Genomic DNA, 22,480 nt, shown 5'->3' with positions numbered 1-22,480 from the left:
CTTTTCTAATTTTAGGAGCATTTTGTCATGAAATTCTACAGTTATTTTTTTCCCCAACTTCAACTTTAAATCTCTTCAATTAAAAATAATTTTACTTTAAGATCACTGATCTTTTAAAATTAATACAAATTCACGATTCATTTGAGTAAAACAAAATGAGGATCATCAAGTGGTTTAAACAATTTATCTTAAATTAAGGGCGTGGGGGATATATATAAGGGGAATTTTCAAGATACTCAGATACCCCATTCTTATTCATTTGTATCCTTCTATTCTTCAGTTTAAGTATGTGAAGAAAATATAACAACAAGTTTTGTTTGTTTAATCAATATCCAGTTTGATTTATATACATACCTTCCTGCTAATCTTTGGTTCATCTTGGGTTAGAAGATCCCCCGGCCCAAAGTCATCACACAAGGTGAGTAGTCAGGATTTGGACTCGTTGGAACTCGTCTTTTAATATTAACAATGCGGGCCAGCAGCTTCTTTACAAGCATTTTAATTTACCTGATCATTCTATTTTGTCATTGAAAGTTAAAATTTTAGAAACGATTTGCCATGATACAACACTCCATCACTGAGAACACCTTTTCGTAGACAACGAGAAGACTATTGGATTAGAAAACTAGGCACGGGTTTTCCCTATGGATGCAATGGCAATGTCGATAGTGTTGGGAATCTTTCCAGTCCACAGTGTAACAATGTAAATGTGACGGGACTTTTTATCCATACACAGAGACGTCAGCGTAGTCATGGGCATCGGTCTTACAATAAACCTTTAATACACGAAGTCTCTTTTGATTCATAATTACCTCATGTAAATAAACAGTTAGGTCCTCATCACTTTAGCACCAAACTTTACTCTGTCCTTTTGAAACTTTTAAATAGTCTACTTGAAAAGGTCAAAGAAAGTCCATTTTTGTTTCCTCGACTCCGGAATACAGGCTCGAATCTGTGGTTATGGATATTGCAAATCATCTGTTTTTTTAACTGCCACTTTTAACAGAAGAAATTGCGGCTAAAACAACCCATTTTTTCCTTAGACTCCAATATGCCAACAAAGGAATTGACGCGGCTAATATAAGTATCCTAATATTCTTTATCACAAAAGGGTCCAGTCTTGTATTTCACCATATTTCAAGTTGAAGACTACACCTTGTATTTCCTAAAAATGTGCATTGACTATTGCTCAAACTTTTTAATTACAAGAAAACTTATCAGAGCCTAGATATCGAATATTTGAATCATAATCCTCCTTCCTGTTCATGTTCTTCTTCACCCTACAACTATAGTCCTGCTGGACACGTTATTACTGGTGACGTAAATATAGTTAATGAGGACCTTAAATCATTAATTTTAAAAGGGCCAAAATTTAGGGAACCCCGATCTTTTAACTGGCGTCATAAATTCATAAATATTATGGATTCTGTGGAAAATTACGCCGGGCGATGGACCAGACACGAAAACGAAAACTTTGACACGTTGTCAGACTGGATTAAATGTCAGATGTATGTTAAAATCTCGAATTAAGCGATTGAGGGGTAAAATGAAAACCAACTATACTTCTGTGTTCGATAATTTAGAAGTGAAAAAAAGAATTAGATTACGATCAGTATGTCCTGGGCCCTGCTGACAAAGCAAGTAACAACATTGTCTTTGTTTGTAAGGCTCATTATTTAAATTGTATTTCAGAGAAAGTTGGATTTAATTCTACAAGTGGTAATCCAACTTATACCCTTAGCTCCCTTTCTAAGGAGGAAATTCTTCAAAATCATATGTCAGTTTTAAATATTTTTAATATTCCCAACAACCATCAAGAATTTGAATTACCATATCTATATTGGATTCCGAAACTTCATAAAGATCCTTACGAACAAAGATACATAGCGGGTTCCAGTAAATGTTCTACCAAGCCTCTTTCTTTACTCCTCACTAAGATATTAACAGTAGTGAAGGAGAAACTTCAAGAGTACTGTGTAACAATATATTCGAGAAGTGGTGTAAATCAGATGTAGATACTTAAAAATTCCAATGAAATTTTGAAAAAATTGAAACCACAAAATATTTACCAAAATCAACAACATAAAAACACTATGACTTTTCAACTTTATATACAACCATTTCCCACGATAAATTAAAGTACAGGCTTTTTGATATCATTGAAAGCTGCTTTTTCAATAAAAATGGAACTCGTAAATTTATTTACCTTGTCAATGGTCATTTGCAACATTATTTTGTTAAAAAAACAATCTGATTGTACACACAAGTACTCTGAAGTTGATATTAAAAAGATGTTTGAGTTTCTGATTGACGATATCTATGTGGTTTTTGGAGACCAGGTCTTCCAACAATCTATTGGAATTCCCATGGGTACCAATTGCGCCTCGTTATAAGCAGACCTATTTTTGTATTCATATGAAGCAGAGTTTGTTTAAAATCTTATACATGAAAAGAAGAAAACACTTGTTGTGGCCTTCAACTCGACATCTAGATATATCGACGACGTATTGTCAATTAACAATTCTTATTTCCATTCTTGTGCCGCTTGAAATAAAAGATACCACAGAGTCTGACACATCTGTTACATATTTGGATATTTTACTAGAAAAAGACGTTAATGGTAATCTAACAACCAAGCTTTCTGATAAATGTGATGACTTTAACTTCTCAATCGTCAACTTCCCTTACTTATGCAGCAATATACCTTCATCACCTGCATACGGGTTTATATATCTCTCAGTTGATTCGATACGCAAGAGCATGATCTACGTATGAGCAATTTCTAAAAAGATGTAAGTTATTGACAAACAAGTTGATGAAACAAGCATATCACCAGTCTCGTTTAAAGTCGTTATTTCGTACATTCTATGGTCGATACAATGACCTTGTCAGGAAATACAATTTATCATTAAATCAAATGCTGACTGACGTTTTTCATATTAATTGTTAGGCCATTATTTACACACTGAATTGTCGACGGATTTTCCCGTTATTTCCCGATCATGACAAGGAAAACACGGCGGGTGTGACCGGTCGGCAAGGGATGCTCACTCCTCCATGGCACCTGATCCCACCTCTATGTTTTAAAGGTCCGTGTTTGCTCTGCTTCAAAATATGTATTGTTTACTGGACTTATTAGCTTGAATACTGTACGGTTATCTTCATATTTCATTGAACCTGAGCTTTGGCTAATACGCAAGTTTCGAGATTATCTCCCTTGGTGCACTCTTTTGTTACGGAGGGGAGTTTTGTTTCCGCGTAAGCAGGCAGGTGGGACAGTTATTTATATTGGATACATTACATCATCGATATACCAGTCCATCATAACTGATTGTCGGGATGTACTTATTAATGAATTAAAGTAAAGGCGTCAATTTTTTTCTACGAAAGAAAAAATCCTGAACAAAAGAAAATAAAAATCGGAACAAAAGAAAATATCAGTGGATATTTAACATCAAACGAGGGAATATATCTATATGGATCTCTCATAAATACACACGCACCTGATCATTGTACGTCGGCATTCTGAATTGCATTCTGAATGACTCTTTGCCTTATAATAACCTCAAAGAGCCAAATAACTTTTTAGAAAAGGTTTGTACAATCAAAGAATTCTTTTTTATAAGACTATTACGTTCTTTCGTTTTCAAGTATCCTAACTGAAAGTAAATTTTGTAAATATGTATAGAAGAGCTTTACAAAATCATCAAAATGATGACTCCTTAGCAATATCATCTTTTTATAACATCAAATGAATTTTAAAAGCCGTAGCCATCGTTCTTTTATTTATGCAAGTTTGTATACATTAACAACCTGTCCCACTTCCATGCTGATATAGATACTTTTTGCGCCTCTATCGTAGGAGAGTTACAATCTCGAAACTCGCGTATTTTTCAAGAATACTCCATGCATTTCATTTTATTGAATAAAAGACGCAGCCTCAAAATATATCTTCATACAGTTTGTACAATATTATGTAATACGAGGACAATAAAAAGACATCAAGATGTTAAACAAATAGAAAGTGTAGTTAAGTAAGATAAATTATAAAACCACAAAATTTAAACACTTATCTGTCTAGCATCTGTCTGGTTTGTATACCTCCTCTGACAATTGTTTAAACAACTCTTAATTTTTAATTATAAATTTAGATTAGGTATATTGTTTTGATAAAATCTCATACTAAATCTGAATCATTTGAATCAATCCAAATCGTTATCTGAACTGTTGAAAAGAATGTACTATATGAATTATACATTCATTAATCTAGTATCCGATTACGATTGAAATTAGACAATAGTCTTGAAAATGGTTGTAGACTTCAAACAACAAAGATTTCAGAAGAAAAAAAATACACAGACTTCCCCCAAAGCATTTTGGGTATAATTGTACAGAAATAACTATTGAAAACATACAACTGAGCTTATTATATATATATATATATATCTATATCTATCTATCTATCTATCTATCTATCTATCTATCTATATATATATATATATATATATATATATATATATATATATATATATATATATATATATATATATATATATATATACCCTGGTATATATATGGCATGACAATTCTAGATTACATTTCTATTTTTACTTTTGAAGATATTAATAGATTTTAAGAGTTAGTCGAATGCAAATTTCTATATCAGTCCATGTTCAATAGGACCACATTTCTTGCAAACACCCTGACAAAAAGCGGAAATTCTGCAATAAACAATTGCTAAATCAATCAAACTATTTGGAAGTCCATTTAATTTTCTCAAGCATAGTAATTAGAAACTCAATATACTTCAGAATGAAGAAGATATTGATAAAAATGTTTGAACCTCTTTGGGAAAATAATTGGAGAATCTTTTATAAAAGCTAACATGTCTATTTTGTAGTACTTTTCTCAAGTTAGAAACAATAAACAATATTAACATTGATATGTATGTATTACTGGTATGCTGACTTATGTGTACAGAAAAGGTTTATTTAAAAAGAATAAATACAAATTTCTACATTTATATACAAATCACAGAGCAACTATAATGTTTCCTCTCTTGAACCTTTTTTTCAATATAAAACATGCAAAGTGAAAGCTTTTTTTTTTACATCAGAAGAACGGGAAGATAAGTCTTCACTTAAAATTTTAAATGGTAAAATACTATTAAAAGCGGCACGGCTCTAACTTTGAGTATACTTAGCTAACATTAAGTATACTTAGCGGAAGTTGAGCATACTTAATAAACAAGAGTAAATTTCTTCCTAGCCAAACTTACAGTTATTCTGAAATTGCAAAATTTGGAACAGATCTAGTAAGGGGTAAGGGAATAGAAAAATAAAATCAAGTTCAATGCATTTTGGCAGCTTCAAAAAAAAAAAGTATCAACGAAAGGAAGCAAAACAATGTGTGATTACTGGCAGAAATACATTTGAGTATGAAATGGATTTTTTTTTTTTTTAAAAAAAGTACAAAAGCGTAGTTGTCCAGCAAGTTTCACCTTTTCTTCGAAAAAGTGTCATATATGTATGTGGGCATTTAAGGTATTTGGGTAATAAATATTCATCAGATTTTTATCATTGATTCACATAACAAAATCAGTTTTCATAGTCCGTATCATCCGACGAGTCCTCTTGTTCACAGGTGCTTGCCCTAGTTGGTACTTGTAACTCACAGTCTAATCCACAAGAGGGAGTGTTATATGCACAAGGATAGGAGGAGGCATCACTTTGGAATACTGGATTTTCTTTGTGTACATGGGGAGATGGTAGATCCAAATGAGATATGTTAATTCTAAATGGTTGTGGATCAACGATATTCATTCTTGAGGAATGAATAGTTTCGTTTTCGTAATTAGGAGTTTCACTATAGGGGTATTCTTCTTCAGTTCCAGCATCAAACTGTTCTGATTGAGAAAATAGTTCATAATTTGGAACGTCTACTAGCTCCCCAGACTGATCACTACATGTGCGCTTTAAATACTCTTTATCTGGGATTTTCTGAAATTCTTGACTTCCTTTTCTTTGATGTGTGTTATCAAATTCTTTTGCAGAATGCTGGGCTTTATTAGATGTGTTTGCACTTGAATTAAATTCTTCTTTGGGGGTTCTTTCATCATTATAGTAGGTATTCATCTTTTCCTCTAAGCAGATTGATCCACTGGATTGATCTGCGGGTTGTACATAAGCATAGTCTTCGTCGCTTTCTCCATCGTCAGCTGTTTCAGCCTTTTCCAAGTTATCATGCGATACAAAATTTAGTTCAGTCAATTTCTTACTCATGTTTTCGTACCTGTCATAAGTATCGATCTCTGCATTTTTCTTTCTTTCATGGATGGTTGTAATCCTGTAACGATATACAGTAGAGATGAATGATTTTTATTCGATCTATTATCATTATTTGATCTAATCATATTTTATTTCATTGAAATTCCCTATTTGAAGGGAAGAATTTAGGGATTGCTATGATTGTTTTCTTAAATAATAAGGATAAAATTATGAAAAGCACAGATAGGGATTGGATAGATTGTTGTTTGTATTAAGACGCCGCAAATTGTCTGTGGGATACAGAAATATGTAGGTCTGTTCTCGGAACTTTCGTCTATTGAGCATTGAAGGATCTTTTTCGTGCCTGGATCTTTTGCAACAAAGAACCTCAGCTAAACAGTCTTATCCCCGGACTGGAATCTACGTCCTGCAATGGAATTAATATTCGAACCCGCAACGTAAGAATCAACTCCTTACTTCGCGATTCTGAAGACTCTACCACTGCGCCACATTGGTTATTTAAGATTTGATGTTCTTCTTTGTAAAGCACACTAGTATTAAATACTACTCCTTTTTTACCTTCTTGCTACGATCCTCTCAACATCTGCAGCTGTAAGTCGACTTGTTCTGTCTTGGTCCCAACACGGTTTCATCACTTCCTCATATAGCCATTCCGGACAAGCAGGTGGCCGATCAGGAAAATGGCCGTCATGTAAATGACTCAAAATCTAAGTTCATAGGACAAATAAATAAAGTGTTTGAAAAACAGTGTCATTGATTACATGTATCAATTATAGTTGCAAAATTCTATTTCGAAATAGTTTTGGCACTAAAGGTCATGCAGACGAATTTTCAAACATCTTTATTGATGAAATGTTATTACAAAACAGGCAAGTCATTTTATATCCATATGGTGTAGGAAAACAACATTAACCATCTTATTCAACTCATTTTATTATCCATCAAAAGAATTTATCAGTTTTTAAACAACAAAGAGCATCCCCTGATAACCGTTCACAGCCATCGTGAGCCCTACGTGTTGATCGGGTACTAGTATACACAGTACCTAGAAGTCACATTAAAGCTGAACACGACTCGTAAATAGGTATACGCCATTTTCGATATTATATCTACGATATCAACACCAAGGTATACTCTTCGCATTCGTTACACCTGACTGCTTTATTGTCACGGGTATCAGCGTGGAATGGCGACCCGTGTTCGTGCTAGTAATCTTGCAATACCTTGTTTACATTTTTTTGCAGTTACATGTATCTTTGTTTGTTTGTATACTGCACTGACCTGTACAACTATTGTAAGTTTCTTTGGTATCTTACTTTCCTGCATTAGACGAAGTATTAGTTATTTTTGTCGCTACCGAGTGCTGTATAGTATACGTCCGTCTACACCTGTGTCGACCGATTACACTGAACAGTGACTAAGTCAGGCCCTTTATATAGGGGTCCTGAGATATAGCGAGAGTCCGATCGAAAATGGCGGACACATTCTTTTTACGAAGCGTGTTCAGCTTTAAGGAGGCTCATTACACCACTTTTTGATGACGTACTACACAGAAAAATAAACCTCCATTGTTTTGTCCGTTTTCTCCTGGGGACGAATTGTACAGGTTCGCTTTGCTGATGATCTAAATCTTTAAAACGCTCTAAAAATAGACTACATGCGATGTTGTAAACAATGGGAATTTGGTAACGGATTCATAAATAAATCACGAACGAAGAAGGGTTACTTTTAAGTAGAGACCAAAGAGAATGACAGTCAAATCTTCGCTACCCAACTATTGTACAATGTCATACCGAAAGCCGCAAGTTCTATCCCTGACAACGTGTGTGTATAGAGGAAATTCGAGTTGAAATCTACAACCTCGTTGAAATGAATTATAATTGACTTGCGCTTTTAAAGAACTGTACTCTTGTTGGTTTGTGTGCTTGTCTTTATTTCTTTGAAAAATGTATATTTATTTTAGAAATTTTAGCTTATTCTGAATCTGATATGATCAACCGTTCCTGAGTGTTTTGAGTCAGGGGGATTTAGGAAAGATAACTCTTGCAAGTGGACTTTTTATTCCAATTATTTTATAAATTGGAATTTTCATTTCCTTAAAACATTTTTCATTCAATTTGTCACTTGTTATTCATTAATATACATTTCTTGTTTATTTATAACTGATTTTCCAAATTATTCATGCAAAGATTAAAAAGAAAATCACATTAATTCTTTTTTGGGAGAAAATTATTTTTTCTAATAAAAATAATATTGAATATTATGAAGTGTTATTATATTTCTTACATATCTGAAGATGATATCCATCACTTGACACTGAGATTTCTGCAATACTTTCAATCAGAGACTTGAAATAAAACATTTTACCAAAATCAGAAAAAAGATTAAAAATTCTTTAAAAAATATTTATCGTATCATAACCTCCATTTGGATATTTGAAATCTTCATAAAAAGAGGTGCTGTAATGAAATCTAAAATAAACTGTGGGTGTAATGAGCCTCCTTAAATGTAAAAGCAATGGACTAACAAATTTCATATGGACTCGGTAAGTGGAATATTCATACAATACGGTACAGAGCAATATTTGTGGGGCGAGATCTCTTAAATTAGTCAAGAAATCTGTTGAAAGAACTGCTTTCATATTTGTAAAACATTCTAAATTAGTAATTTTCAAAATATGAAAAAAAAATCATCGACAGGATTTTTTTCAGCTCAAGGTCCTGCTCCTCCTTAAAACGGGGTTGTGGACATTCTTGTAAACTCAGTTTTTTGTCATCAGTTTGCTTCGACTTACCGGTACAAATTTATCGTACTCAAAGCATGATCTTGCGTATTCATTTGGGAGACATAAACACCATATGCAGGTGACAGTGGAATATTCCGACATAAATAAGGGAAGATATCGATTGAAAAGCTGAAGAAATCTCGTTTGTCAGACAGTTAAATTATTAGCTAACACTGTCGTCTATAGTAAGTACTATCATTCCCATAACAGCGTGTCCATTTGCTTTGATTGAGCGTAGTAAAACTTCAGAAAATAATTATCATATTATTCATCGATTGGATGTTTGATTTCAATGAAAAGTAACGAACAGGTATCGAACTCAAAAATCTATAAACAATACAATATGTGAACCGGGAGGGGGGGGGGGGGCATAAAACACGGACCCCTGGAAATTCAAGAGGTGGGATCAGGTGTCTAGGAGGAGTAAGCATCCCCTGTTGATCGGTCATACCCGCCGTGAGCCCTATAAGTGGATGAGGTAGACGGAACATTCCGTAGTCAAGGTTAGTATAAAAGCAAAGGCCTAACAATTAATATGAAACATGTCAGCCAACATACGACTCAATGATAGGTTATATTTGCTAACAAGGTCATTATAACGATCATAGAATTTATGAAATGCTGACTTTAAACGAGGTTGTTGAAATCCGTGTAACCTCAATTTATCTGTCAGCACACTGCCTCGGTTTAAAAATTGATCGTAGTCGGAGCATGCTCTTAAGTATCGAATAAGATGGGAGATGTAAACACCATATACAGGTGATAGTGGGATATTACTTTATAAATAAGGAAAGTTGACGATGGAACAGTTGAAGTCATCTCGCTTGTCTTACATTTTAGTGGTTAGTTTGCCTTTATCATCTATAGTCAGTAAAACATCCAATTATGAAACAGATGTGTGTTATCAAATTCTTTTGCAGAAAAGAATTTGCAGAATTACTCATTTTTTTTGAGTAAGCAGTTGTTTATGGTGTCAAAAAGCCTGCTCTTAAAGTTTTCATGAGGAATGGTTGTATAAAGCCTAGAAAAGTCACTGCTTTGATACTATTGATGTTTGAAAATGCTTTTTTACATTTTCAAAAAGTTTGTTGGAGTGTTTTAGAATCCACATTTAAGGACATACGCAACGTAGTTTGAACTTTATTGTCTTTTTCCCTGGAGTTGAAGAGTTCCAATACTGAAAGGAATTGTGTGCTACATTTGTATGCCTATATATGCTGTTGTACACTTCTTCTAAAACAAGGTTGGATAAACAAAACTTCTAGAATATGTGTTTAGTAATTTTTGTGTATTTTTCTTTGAATTATTCAAGAATTTTCATCAATTGATTTCTTTTCAAAACCCCTGGTAATGCATGCTGATTTTTTGTCGACGAACATCTGATGGTACTATAATCTTAAATTAAGAATATCTTGAAAAATTATCAGTAGGTAAGGTACGTTGCCTATGTCCTTAATTTACACCACCTCTTGAATATGTTGTTGCACAATACGTCTGAAGTTTCTCCCTCACAGCAGTTAATATTTTGGTGAGGAGTAAATATTGGGGTCTAGGTGAACATTTACTCTGTGTGTGTGTGTGTGAGGGTGTGTGTGTGTGTGTGTGTGTGAAGGAATTTTATGAAGTTTTAGAATCCAATATTGGTATGGTAAATCAAACCTCACTTCCATTCACTGAAATGTTAGAAGTATATAAAATTTAATGGTGATTTTGAAGATTTTCATCTTTTGAAAGGGCACTGTGAGTATAGGTTGGATTACCAGAGTTCTTCTGAAATGCTGTTGTACTAATTTCAAACATTGGATATTTTTTATATCAAATTAAATAAAACTGTCGACAATAAACGACTTACGTGAGATCTGTGTTTGTAGGAAAAGGGTACACATTGCAACTTATCGTTTCCAGAGACCGCCATGTAAAACTCGTAAAACAGCATGGCCATTGTATAAACGTCACTTCCTGTGGACATTTCGCCGTGTCCAATCACTTCCTTTGGAAGCCTAATTTTTGAAAATGCAGACTTACTGAGTTATACAGATACTTGTTTCTGTAATAAGATTTAACTCCATAGTGTGAAAATAACACAAGGTATCTAACGCCGAATTAAAGTACCCCCTCTCAAAATCACAGTCATTTACTCTTTTAGAGAAAACATTGGCAAACTGTTCATTACCGTTTTATTCTACGTTAATTTATCCACAAAATCATACGCGACATGCTTGTCTTTATTTTCCTTTATCTCCGTAAAAACTTGGGCATAGAATTAAATTTAAAAATACATTACCAATGTTTAAATATTGCAGTCAATAAATAGAAAATTGTTTACGTTTTATTTTCTTTAAAACATATATATCCTATGTGATTTTTTGAAACAGCCTCTTAGCCTCTTCAGTCTTTGAAGAAAATATTCATTCAGAGATTAGTACATAGAATTCATGGCGTAGATGAATTTTCCAGTCGGCGAGCAGAAAAGGAAAATGAAGACAAGCATACCATACGTATTTGGTTTTGTAGATAGATTATCTTAGAAGAGAATAATAACCTACAGTTTGCAATGCATTTTCTCTGATAGAATAAATGACTGCGATTCTGGGGAGGGGTTCCTATATAATTCGAAATATGGTACATTGTAATATTATCAACTTTTTTTAGCCTGGTTAAATGTGTTTCCTGAAAGACTTTTGCTCTCTCTCTCTCTCCTTTTTTTTTTTTTTTTTTTTTTTTTTTTGCTTATGATATTACAATCAATGACACGAATTTTAAACATCTGCAGAAAGAAGAGGAAGTAAAACTATAGTAAAAAAGATTTCAATAAAAGTTTTACACGTATTTTAATGGGTATGTTAATTCATCTGAAATATAGCGAAAGAACTTTATGTACATATACACACCAGTACATAATATCTTCGAGTTTCCTACCACACGTCACGCTATCTTCCCCTGTTGGTAATCTTAACATTCTTCCTATTCGTACTTGACAAGCCTAAAAAAATTGTAAAACTTTGTCAACAACATTTTCTTAAAAAGATTAGTTGAGGTGTCAGTTCAACGTTGATGATTAGATACATGTCCATTCTATTTATCAAAAACACATTCAAGATAATTAAAACTGGGGTATATTTAGGTGTTTATATCAGATTACCTATTATGAACATACTGCGCAGAAAGATATACAATTAAAGCTTTGATGTATCAATTTCCTTTTATTTTCTCAACATGCACTTCTTCCTCCCAACACAGTACACAGTTCTTTACGATTAAAAAATACATAATATTATAATTGAATATTAAACAACCGTATTTAGCAGACGTTAGATTTTTCTATAGTGTATTCATTTATGTAACGTGGGGGGCCATACAGACTTGTTTTCATAGTTTTGTGTACCTTTAAATCGTTTTCCTCTTGAATATATATATTTTTCCCAGTTATATCCACCAATAACCAATGTTTTTCGTGCATCCTTTTCACAAGACATGCAACTTGATGTACAATGTGGATGGGGTCGTCTGTCCTTTCTTGTGAGGAGGCTAAGTCTATGATGTTCTTACATGCTGGGAAACTGTATTTCTATAGGAACAATATGTTAATTGTGTATACATATAGCTGTGAAATTCAAAAATTGTTACCTTTTGCTTTGAAACCTTTTATAGCTTAAATTCACTAACCAATATTATTTTTACTTCCTGAAGAGTGAAAGATTGCTTCACCGGTGGCCATTTCGTTATGCACATTTTCTCTGCAAAATCTTTGCTCATTTTAGGGAGTATTTTATCATGAAAGTCTACGGTAACTTCTTCCTCTACTTCAAGTTCAAATCCCTACAATTGCAGTATTTTCATTTTAAGAACAATTATAGTGATATAAATTTATGATTCATATTTTATGAAATATAATCATAAATCAGATCAAAAGATTGGTTTTAAAATTATTGTTTTTGAATAAAAGAAAAAAAATATTTTTAAATCTTGGAAATTTTATAACAATTTTTAAAATTACTAAAAATAACTTGATAAAAACTTTCCTTGGAATACATTAGAGCTCTAAATGTAATTTTATTTTTGTAAGAAACGAAGACTGATTCATACATTGTCATGAAACAATAGTAATCTAGTAATTTTTATCCGTTGATATTGGAATTTTTGTTTTGTCATTTATGCAAACAAATTACAAAATATAATGATTGCTTTAACTATACATTTCGACATGCATTGATTCTAACCTTCCTGCTGATTTTTGGTTCATCTGGGGATAAAAGATCCCCCAGACCCAAAGTCATCACAAGAGGTGCGTAATCAGGATTAGGGCTCGTCGGAACCCGCCTTTTTATCTCAAAGTAGCTTTTCCTTTTATCTGCAACTAAATAAGAATTACACATTTTATTTCATACCGTGAAGGGATAAATAAAATAAAATTTTGCTAACATTATTTAACATACTACCTGGCAATTCTTTCATTTTCTTCACCATCAACGGAATTCCCTATAAATGAAAACACGTGTCCTGTGTATATTATAAATCAAATATAATAACCAAAAATCTTAACATAGAAATAAAACAGTTTGGAAATCATTTGTACTGAGATGTCTCTCTTTTCCTAGCTCTCTCTTACCCGTTCGGGTTTATGTTCTCTTTCAGTTTGTTGATCTGAGATCTTAGGTAATTCTTGCTCACAATCTGTAAAGAACACAACCAAAAGTCTTTGGTGAGAATTTAGCTCTTATAACAGACTGATAGGCAAGAAAAACCAGTATTTAGATAACCTTTCCTTTTTCAGTTTAACATTAAAGATGCTATATCCTGATATTTTCTGAGCTTCCCTGTGTCAGGTTTTTATCGTGTTTTATTTATTGTAATCTGTTTTATTTTATTATTAATAATAATTAATTAATTTATTTATTATTTTTTGGCGTTTCAAGTTTAAATTGGTTCCATTAAAAAAAATAAATGTAATTTTACAAAAATTTCTACTTTTAGCAACAAGTTTTATTGAATTCAGGGTCAGAATTGTTGGAAAAGTAGTGCGCTGTAAAAGACTTTCAAAGAAATATCTATTTTTCATAAACATTGCAACATTATTTATCAAAATCAAGACAAATAAATGAACATAACATGTACATAAGTTTTATGTAATCCAACCAAAACTCTAGAAGCAGTGAAATTTAAAAGAATTTTACAGAATTTTTTTTCATTTTCACCATAAACATAAAAATAATGTTTGAAAAAATTAAAATAGATAATAAGCAAGTTTTATTGAAAACGAGTCAAAACTTTCAGAAAAGTAACATTATGAAAGCATTTAATAGAAATTTCTATAAACCAACAACAGGCAACATTGTTCGTCTAATACCATCAGATATACAATTTTATCTAAATAAAAAAAAAGCCTCTTCCTTTACTCCTCACAAAAATATTAACAGCAATGAAGGAGAAACTTCAGCAGTATTGTGCAACAACATATTCGAAAAGTGGACTGTTAATCAAATATAATATTAATAATATAGTTTAAAAAACTACTTTAGAAAACTTTCAGATTACAAAATTTTGCCGAATCAATAATATCTAAATGTTTTGACTTTTCAACACTTTATAAAACTACTCTCCAAGAAGATAAATGAAAAACAAGGCTTTTCGATACTGTCATGTTGTAAATTTGGAATTTACCGTGTGGCAGTAAATACAAAATTTACATTGAAAATTTTGTATTTACTGCCACCCGGTAGATTCAAAATTTACAACATGACAATACCATTGACTACTGCTTCAAGAAAAATGAAACTCTCTGAAATTGTGCCAAAAGTCATTCTGATCCTACACTTTAAAAAAAAAGATGCTAGAGTTCTGCACTAATAGTATCTACGTAGTCCTTGGAGACTGCTCTTCATTTTTATTTTTTACATTTGGACTTTTGAGCATGATTTCTGATCGTTATTTTCACATTTCATCCTAGAATCACCTAAGTGTGTGTTATACTTTATAAAAATTGGACCAAACTGTAAGAGGAGAATCGCTTTGAAAGAATTTCACATAATCCTTTAGTAATCATAACAACTCAGTCAAAATTAAAAACTGATAGATGAAATTTGCTTGTCAGATAATTTTGCTCCCCCTCCCCTTTTGAAACCGTTGACGCGGACCTGCTTTTAATATGATCAAATGTATAGGCGAAATAGCGATATGAAAAATTTTCATAGAAATTTTCAGGATTATTATCATAGAAATATCATTTTTCGAAATCACAACTCTTTGTAGAGAATTATGTATCTTAATGTAGTCTCATATGTACCAGGTTTGGCATAAATAGAACCAAAACTGTCGAAGAAGCATTTGGAAACTAGCAAGTTTTATCAAAATCAGATTATAAAAGCATAGAGAAATACCGTATTGAAAAATTGTTACACATTGATAGAAAATTTATCTAACGAAAGTTTGAAATCTGCTTATCCAAATTTAATGTTTAGACGATCAATAAAATATCTTTCATGCTTACAAGATTTCCGCAAATGTTCTTGATTCTTTCTCATTTCTTTTAACCGTTGACACATTTTATCTATTGGTGTTCTTTTTCTCCTGTCAAAGTGCAGACACTCGGTGGCAAGTTGATGGTAAGGAAGAGGAACACATCGCCATTTGTACGGTTTCAGTCCACAGGAAACGACCTTAGCCATGATATCGTCAGTTGTTTCACTGTATAACTCCGTGTATGGCTCACAGCCGTAAGTGAACAGTGTATGGATCACGTGACCGATCATCCAGATGTCAGTATAAACATCGTATTTATCATCCCATAGTGATTCTGGAGCTGACCATCTTGTTGGAATGTTCTCTCCATGAATATCTGGTTAAAAGAATGAGATACTTTTATAACACCTCATAATTAACGTCTCTTGTTCTTAAAAATATTATAGTACTTGTTGTCTTTTTTAAACGAAAAGAAAATCTACGAAATCAAAAAAAAAGTTCATAGAGCTCCCTATTACTGACCCCCTATATGTCCAGTGTTTGCTGATGCTTCGATGTCGTTTGAGCATGCCATCTCAAGGCTACAGAGAACAGCTTTCTCGTGACCATTAGACGGGTACTCCCTTATTGCAAAAGAGTTTATGGTTATATCCCTGTGTATAATTTTCTTCTGATGAAGGAAATCGATGGCACTTGCAATGTCCAAAAACCGGTTGTTCATCCAATCCTGTGAAAGAAACTCTTGGCGTTTTCTTGCATGCAGAAGTTTATCGATAAGAAATGTTTGAAAACTTTCAATGACGTAAAATGGTATTGGACTGGGATTAGGGTTGAATGCAAACATTTTCACAATATTCACATGAATTTTGTCTCCTTGTAATGTCTTTATTACATCAAATTCATTCAGTAATTGTTTGCTTTCGATCGGATTCTTGCAATTTTGAATCTGAATACCCGATATTCCTGGCACTCTAATTGCTATACGCACCAAGTTTTTAAACAGTCGACCTCCGGATACCATCCAGTGAGAATGATCTGACAATTTTGGGAGATTTCTACGATCTTGGTTATGAACAACCAGCCCCGGAATTGCTCTCCCAATATAGGACTCGGCCAGCTGAATCATCGTTCCCTCGGACAGATTCAAGCAAGAAATAATTGGTTGTGCAACTTTTGTGTTTACGGACAACAGAAAGTCAGACATTTCTTCGGGGACAAGTTGTTGATCAGGTGCACAAAGATTGATATTGTGAACACGCCCTGTTTCTATTTGAGAAACTACAACAAAATAGAGTTAGTACAATTTGTTACATTTGGTATATATTGGGTTATTCAATTATTTAATGAAGGAATGAGCTGATTTGGCATATATGATACATACATTTTCTTGCTACAAATGCTATGCCACAAATAACAAGATATCTAAGTTGCTTGAACTCAGGTTCTGTCCATCTCTTTTCCATATGTTTTTGATGAAGTATTGGACGCAGAAAACTAACGAACTTCTCACACATTTGTCGTGGATTGCTTGTCATCTAGAAAGGAAGTTCATGCAATAAATGTACTATTCAGCAAGCTACCTAGACAATTGAAAAGATATTTAATGTTCAAAAACTGATTTCAAACCTTTGTCAAAATTCCCAGAATAATAACGTATTGCTCGGCAACAGGTCCACTAATTCCGATCTTCCCAAGTGACACCTCTTGGTCCGAGGAGGTGAAAGAATCATCCAAATTTTGAAAAACATCTTTTAAAAATTTCCCATACTTAAATTTCCCCATAGACGCCACGAGAGCCAAACTCCCCTGAACCATTTGGTAATTTAATGGTTCCTCGTTTTTTATTTTCCTTCTAGAAATTCCGATCTTCCACATCTTCTCTATTGTCTCCAAACTCTTAGTTATGCTGTTAAACACAGTTTTCTTTTCCTTTCTGTAGGAGCAATGGAGCATTACAGCTATTGCACAACTTCTAAGTACTGTTTGTAGCGTCATTATAATTGTTTGAAGAGAATCTTCCTCTTGTGATTTTTGTAAAAGTTGTGCGACATTTTTCAGACACACTTGAATGACTTCCACCGAGTATTCATTTAGATCCATCTCCATGAATAATTTTTGAAGAGATCTCAAAACACAATTCTGAAATTTACTTTCGTCAATGGAAAGCAGCTTTGAGAGCGATGTCATGTCTTTGGATTTTTGTAGTTTTGGTAGTAAAAGTGTTTCTGCACATCTCAGGTAATCTTTTTCTACTGTTCCCTGAATATTTTCCAGAAATGAAATAAAATCTTCGGCAGTCAAGTCTTTGATGTTTCCTAAAAAATTTGTTGGTTTGGTAGGATGAACGATTATATAAAAAAAAACATTCTTGTGCATTAGCCTAATATGCCTAATCGATACAAATATACGAAAAATTAAATCACAGTACAAAGTTTGAAAATCTTAACAACTGCATCTTTGAAAAGAGAGCATAGTGGTAACTCGTTACATGTGAAATTGCCCAAAAACATATAATTATGAGCTTAAATCAAATCAAAACAAAATTCTTTACTTTAGACATATATATCAAAACGTTATATATGCATGCATTATCGTAAGGTCTTGATTAACCGCATATGACAGCATCTCTGCAAATTGGGTGAAACTTGCTGAACAACAAAGTTTCTTAGTGAACAAAGCTTGTTTAAATTCCAATTGATTCTACGAATGATGTCCCCTTCATGTTCATGCATTTATTTTATTCTAGAAATGTAAGGATCATCAAAATGATCTGTAATTAACTCAATTTCTTCTGTTAGGCTTCACATTTTGCAATTTTCGAAATTTTCTTACCTTTGACTAAACTAAGTATAATGTATTGTATCAGTACAAAATCAACTGATTTATATCTATTAACTGTGTACCTTTGCATAAACAAGGGTGGGAATACGTGATAACACTATATATAGAGAGAGTAAAACATACCCTTTTCCATATCACATCCTGTATCAGCCCGAGACACCAATATCAGCCAGAGGGCCGAAGGCCTCAGGGCTGATGTTGGTCGAGGGCTGATACAGGATGTGATGTGGACAAGGGCATGTTTTATTATGTTTATTACATACTTAGTAATAAAATACAGCACACATCAATTTGAGAAAAAAAACAATTAAATAATCATGCACTGACTTCTAACAGGCACATGGCTTATTGTATTAAAGAACAGAAAGAATGTGTTCCAAAAAAAAAAAAAAAAAAATATCGGTATGTGTGTCACCACAACAGGCCTCTATATGTGACTTCTAGAATTTAGGCGCCAACTGGCCCCTAATCAAAATAAATTAGTCGCCAATGCTAATTTTTCTTAGGCATCAATTTTAAAACTGATATTAGTCAATATATAGAGATATGTCCTTTGCTAACTTTTTGAATTTTTTTCTGCTCTTTATAAAATAAAAATTGAAAATGTTTAAAGGTCAGTAATTTGACGAACACCAAGTAAATTCAAAATGGTCGCCAATTTGGCGACTTATAGAAAATATTTAGGCGCCAATCATAATTTTTAGGCACCATGGCGACGAAATTAGTCGACAATTAGAGCCCTGCACAAGTACTGTTTTTTGAGGTTTAATTTACCAGGGGTGTGATATTGATCCGTATCAGCCCTGCAGATCCATATCAGCCCTGCTATTGTACATGTAGTACAGTGGCTATTGTGACGTCAGGCATATCACATATGCAAAAATCCTGTATTTATTACTAAGTATGTAATAAATGTTTATAAAATATTCCAATCCAAATAATACTACTAGAAAACTAGTTAAATTATCTTCTGAAGGGAATAATTAAAGTCATATGTGGCGTATTTTTGATAAGTTCAGACTAACTAAAATTAAAAAGATTAGTTCTATTTGTTTTATTACTTTATATAAAGATAGGACTTTCCTGTAAATTACACAATTTAAATCAATCGCGTTTCATAGATATTAGAAATTTAAAACAATGACCGATTTATTTACCGACTCCGCATTTAGATATCAGACACAGTTTAAAGTCAATTTAACTATTAAAACGCGGGGTAAAAAAAAATTAATTTGAACGTAAATAACAAATATCATGTTCATCTACACTCAATCTCGTATTTTTTTAGCTCAGATACGCCATATATAGCTTTAATGTATATGTAAATTACCAACTTTGATAACACACAGGACATAGTGATCTACAAATTCCGTTAGGTACTGCCTTGTTTGTTATTCTTCTACTGTACTACATGTACAATAAGCTACCGGTGATCAGTCAATCAGTACTAATTAACATTTTGTTTCCATATTAAATATTATTGTATATAAAAGAGTGAGGCATAAAATATTATGTCAATGTGTAAATGAATCTATTATAAGATTATGATTTTTATGAAAATGGTCCTATGCATACATACCTATTTTTCTCCCAATTTACGGATTTTACTGATAAAGAATTTTTTAAAATTAATTGTTTTATTAATATTTTAATTCTCTAGCTTGTTACTTGTTGACTAATATTGAAGAATATTGCTACTGATAGTTTTTTCCATAACTAACCATTCTCCTGGGAGATCAGACTTTGTAATATCTGTGGTTCGGTTTTGTCCGTTTTTCTGCAGGTCTCCACACTGACAAATGGATCCTCTATCTCAGGATACACGTATTCATAATCTTTATTTTTGTCAGTCATAATGATATCTTACTGTTATCTACAAAATAAATATATTTATTTAACGATTATTCATGTACATGGATAATGCATTTTCACCATTATTTTTGAAATTCACCCGCCAGACAAAGCAACAAGAAAATGCTATAATCAGAGAGAAAAATGAACTTCTGTGTTGATTTTTCCAACTATTCTTTCTCGGTTTAATAAAATGGCCATAACGTTTTGGGTTTTTCTCGGTAGAAACATATTTTCTGCAGATAAACAAGGTATATTAAAAACCAATATCAGATCGTATTTAAGAAAACCACGCAGGTAAATCTCATCTAAATTGCACGGTATTCAGATCTATGGAATACCCAACTTTCGTTTCTTTTCGGGCTTTCCAAGTAATTTTATACCATTAATTCTCTATACAAGACGTCAATGAAGGTCAAAGATAGATATATTGAGATTCGCATTATAGATGTTTTCTTTGTGAGTCAGCTCCGCTCACCCAGGTAGATCACATTGCAATACGCCCATTATGGTGAACCATTTCGTTCATTTTATATTTGGATTCCATCAATAAACATTTATATTAAGTTAGATATACCTTTCATCATGTTATCTAAACACTCCTAATCTGGGTTAAGATTTTAAAGTGATGTGACCTGCACTCCAAAAAAAAATTAATGCTACAGTATCGTTAAGAAAATGCATAAACAGACATACTACCTTATTTTGTCTGACATGTTTCACAGTCTTTGTCTTTACTAAATTTGACTACAGAGTACTCAGTCTACCTGATCAAAACACAGGCCTCATAGCGGTCAACAGGGGATGCTTACTCCTCCTAGGCACCTGGTCCAACACTAGTGTTTCCAAGGGTCCGTGTCCTGTTCACGATTCGTTTTGTTTACTGAATTTATTAGATTCATCACTGCTTGTTATAACCTTTTACTTTGACATTCCTATGTCAGAAACACCCCACTTTCTCTATAAAATTGTAGTAGAAGGTGAAAATAACATGTAGTTTTAAAGTCACCTTATTGTAAGGAATGAAATATAGAGATAACAGTTTTCAAGCGCAAAGACCAATTAGACAATACAAATCGGGAGCAGAGCAAACACAACCTCCAAAAACATAAGAGGTGTGATCAGGTGCCATAGAGGAATGATCATCCCCTGTCGACCGGAGACACCCGCCGTGTGCTCCTTGTCATTATCGGGAAAAAAGGAAAAAATCGTGGACAATTCAGTGTGTAAATAATGGCCTAACAATTAGTATGAAAAGTCAATCAGCATTTGACACAATGATAGGTTGTATTTGCTGACAAGGTCATTGTATCGACGATAATACTTGCGAAATAATTCTTCAAACGAGACTATTGATATCCTTGTTTCATCAACTTGTTTGTCAATAGCTTGCCTCGTTTTAGAAATTGTTCATACGAAGAACATGTTCTTACGTATCAAATCAACTGGGAGACAACAACCCCATAAGCAGGTGATAAGGGTATACAAATACATAAGTAAGGAAAGTTGACGATTGAAAAATTGAAGTCATCACGTTTATCATAAAGCTTTGTTGTTAGGTTACCATTTTTCTAATTTTACTTTTTCAAGTAAAATATCTAAATATTAAACAGATGTGTCAGACTCTGTGGTATCTTTCATTTAAAGCTCACTGGGATATATCAAGTCGACATATGAATGGAAGTAACTAATTTTAATTGATAATACGCCGTCCATACCGGTATTTCTAAATGCCAAGTTGAGGGCCACAGCAAGTGTTTTCGTTTTCTCGTGTAGAAGTTTTTGGATAAATGTTGTTTTTATGAATACAAAAGTAGGCCTGCTAACAAGGGGGTTGCAATTGGTACCCATAGAAATTCCAACAGATTGTTGAAAGAACTGATCTCCAAAAACTATGTCAATCAGAAACTTTTTAATATCAACTTCAGAGTATTTGTGTGTACAATCAGAATGCTTTTTAACAAAATAATTTTGCAAATGACCAGTGACAAGAAATAAGTATATTTACGAGTTCCATTTTTATTGAAAAAGCAGTTATGATGTCTAAAAGCCTGGATTTTAATTTATCGTTTGGAATGATTGTATTAAGTGTTGAAAAGTCGTACGTTTTGATGTAATTGATTTTGTTAAAATTTTCTCAAATTTCCTTGGAGGTTTAAGTATCCACATCTGATTTACACCACTTCTCGAACATGCCGTTGTATAGTACACCTGAAGTTTCTCCTTCACTGCATATCACAAACAAGTTTGTAATAAC

At 32.9% G+C, this 22,480-nt stretch overlaps 2 protein-coding genes across 2 annotated transcripts; both read right to left on the bottom strand.

Moving 5' to 3' along the window:
• Window positions 1-5,026: 5,026 nt before the first annotated feature.
• Window positions 5,027-16,767, bottom strand: LOC133196568 (uncharacterized). Its single transcript, XM_061332437.1, has 11 exons — window positions 16,054-16,767; window positions 15,533-15,907; window positions 13,682-13,734; window positions 13,509-13,551; window positions 13,293-13,429; window positions 12,739-12,891; window positions 12,458-12,640; window positions 11,964-12,055; window positions 10,925-11,072; window positions 6,846-6,994; window positions 5,027-6,345 (listed from the first exon to the last, which is right to left on the bottom strand). Exons 1-11 carry the CDS (start codon window positions 16,733-16,735, stop codon window positions 5,598-5,600), a joined length of 2,763 nt encoding a protein of 920 aa, XP_061188421.1. The 5' UTR covers window positions 16,736-16,767; the 3' UTR covers window positions 5,027-5,597.
• A 104-nt stretch (window positions 16,768-16,871) lies between these two features.
• LOC133196961 (uncharacterized) lies at window positions 16,872-20,226 on the bottom strand. Its single transcript, XM_061332804.1, has 3 exons — window positions 20,094-20,226; window positions 17,158-17,846; window positions 16,872-17,066 (listed from the first exon to the last, which is right to left on the bottom strand). Exons 1-3 carry the CDS (start codon window positions 20,224-20,226, stop codon window positions 16,872-16,874), a joined length of 1,017 nt encoding a protein of 338 aa, XP_061188788.1.
• Window positions 20,227-22,480: the final 2,254 nt, after the last annotated feature.

This window comes from Saccostrea echinata, unplaced genomic scaffold (assembly GCF_033153115.1).
Source record: "Saccostrea echinata isolate AGI-Se365-2 ecotype Australia unplaced genomic scaffold, CSIRO_AGI_Sech_v1 ptg000030l, whole genome shotgun sequence".
NCBI lineage: Eukaryota > Metazoa > Mollusca > Bivalvia > Ostreida > Ostreidae > Saccostrea > Saccostrea echinata.
Note: the sequence above shows the minus strand (reverse complement) of the source record. Positions and strands in the feature narration are given on the sequence as shown.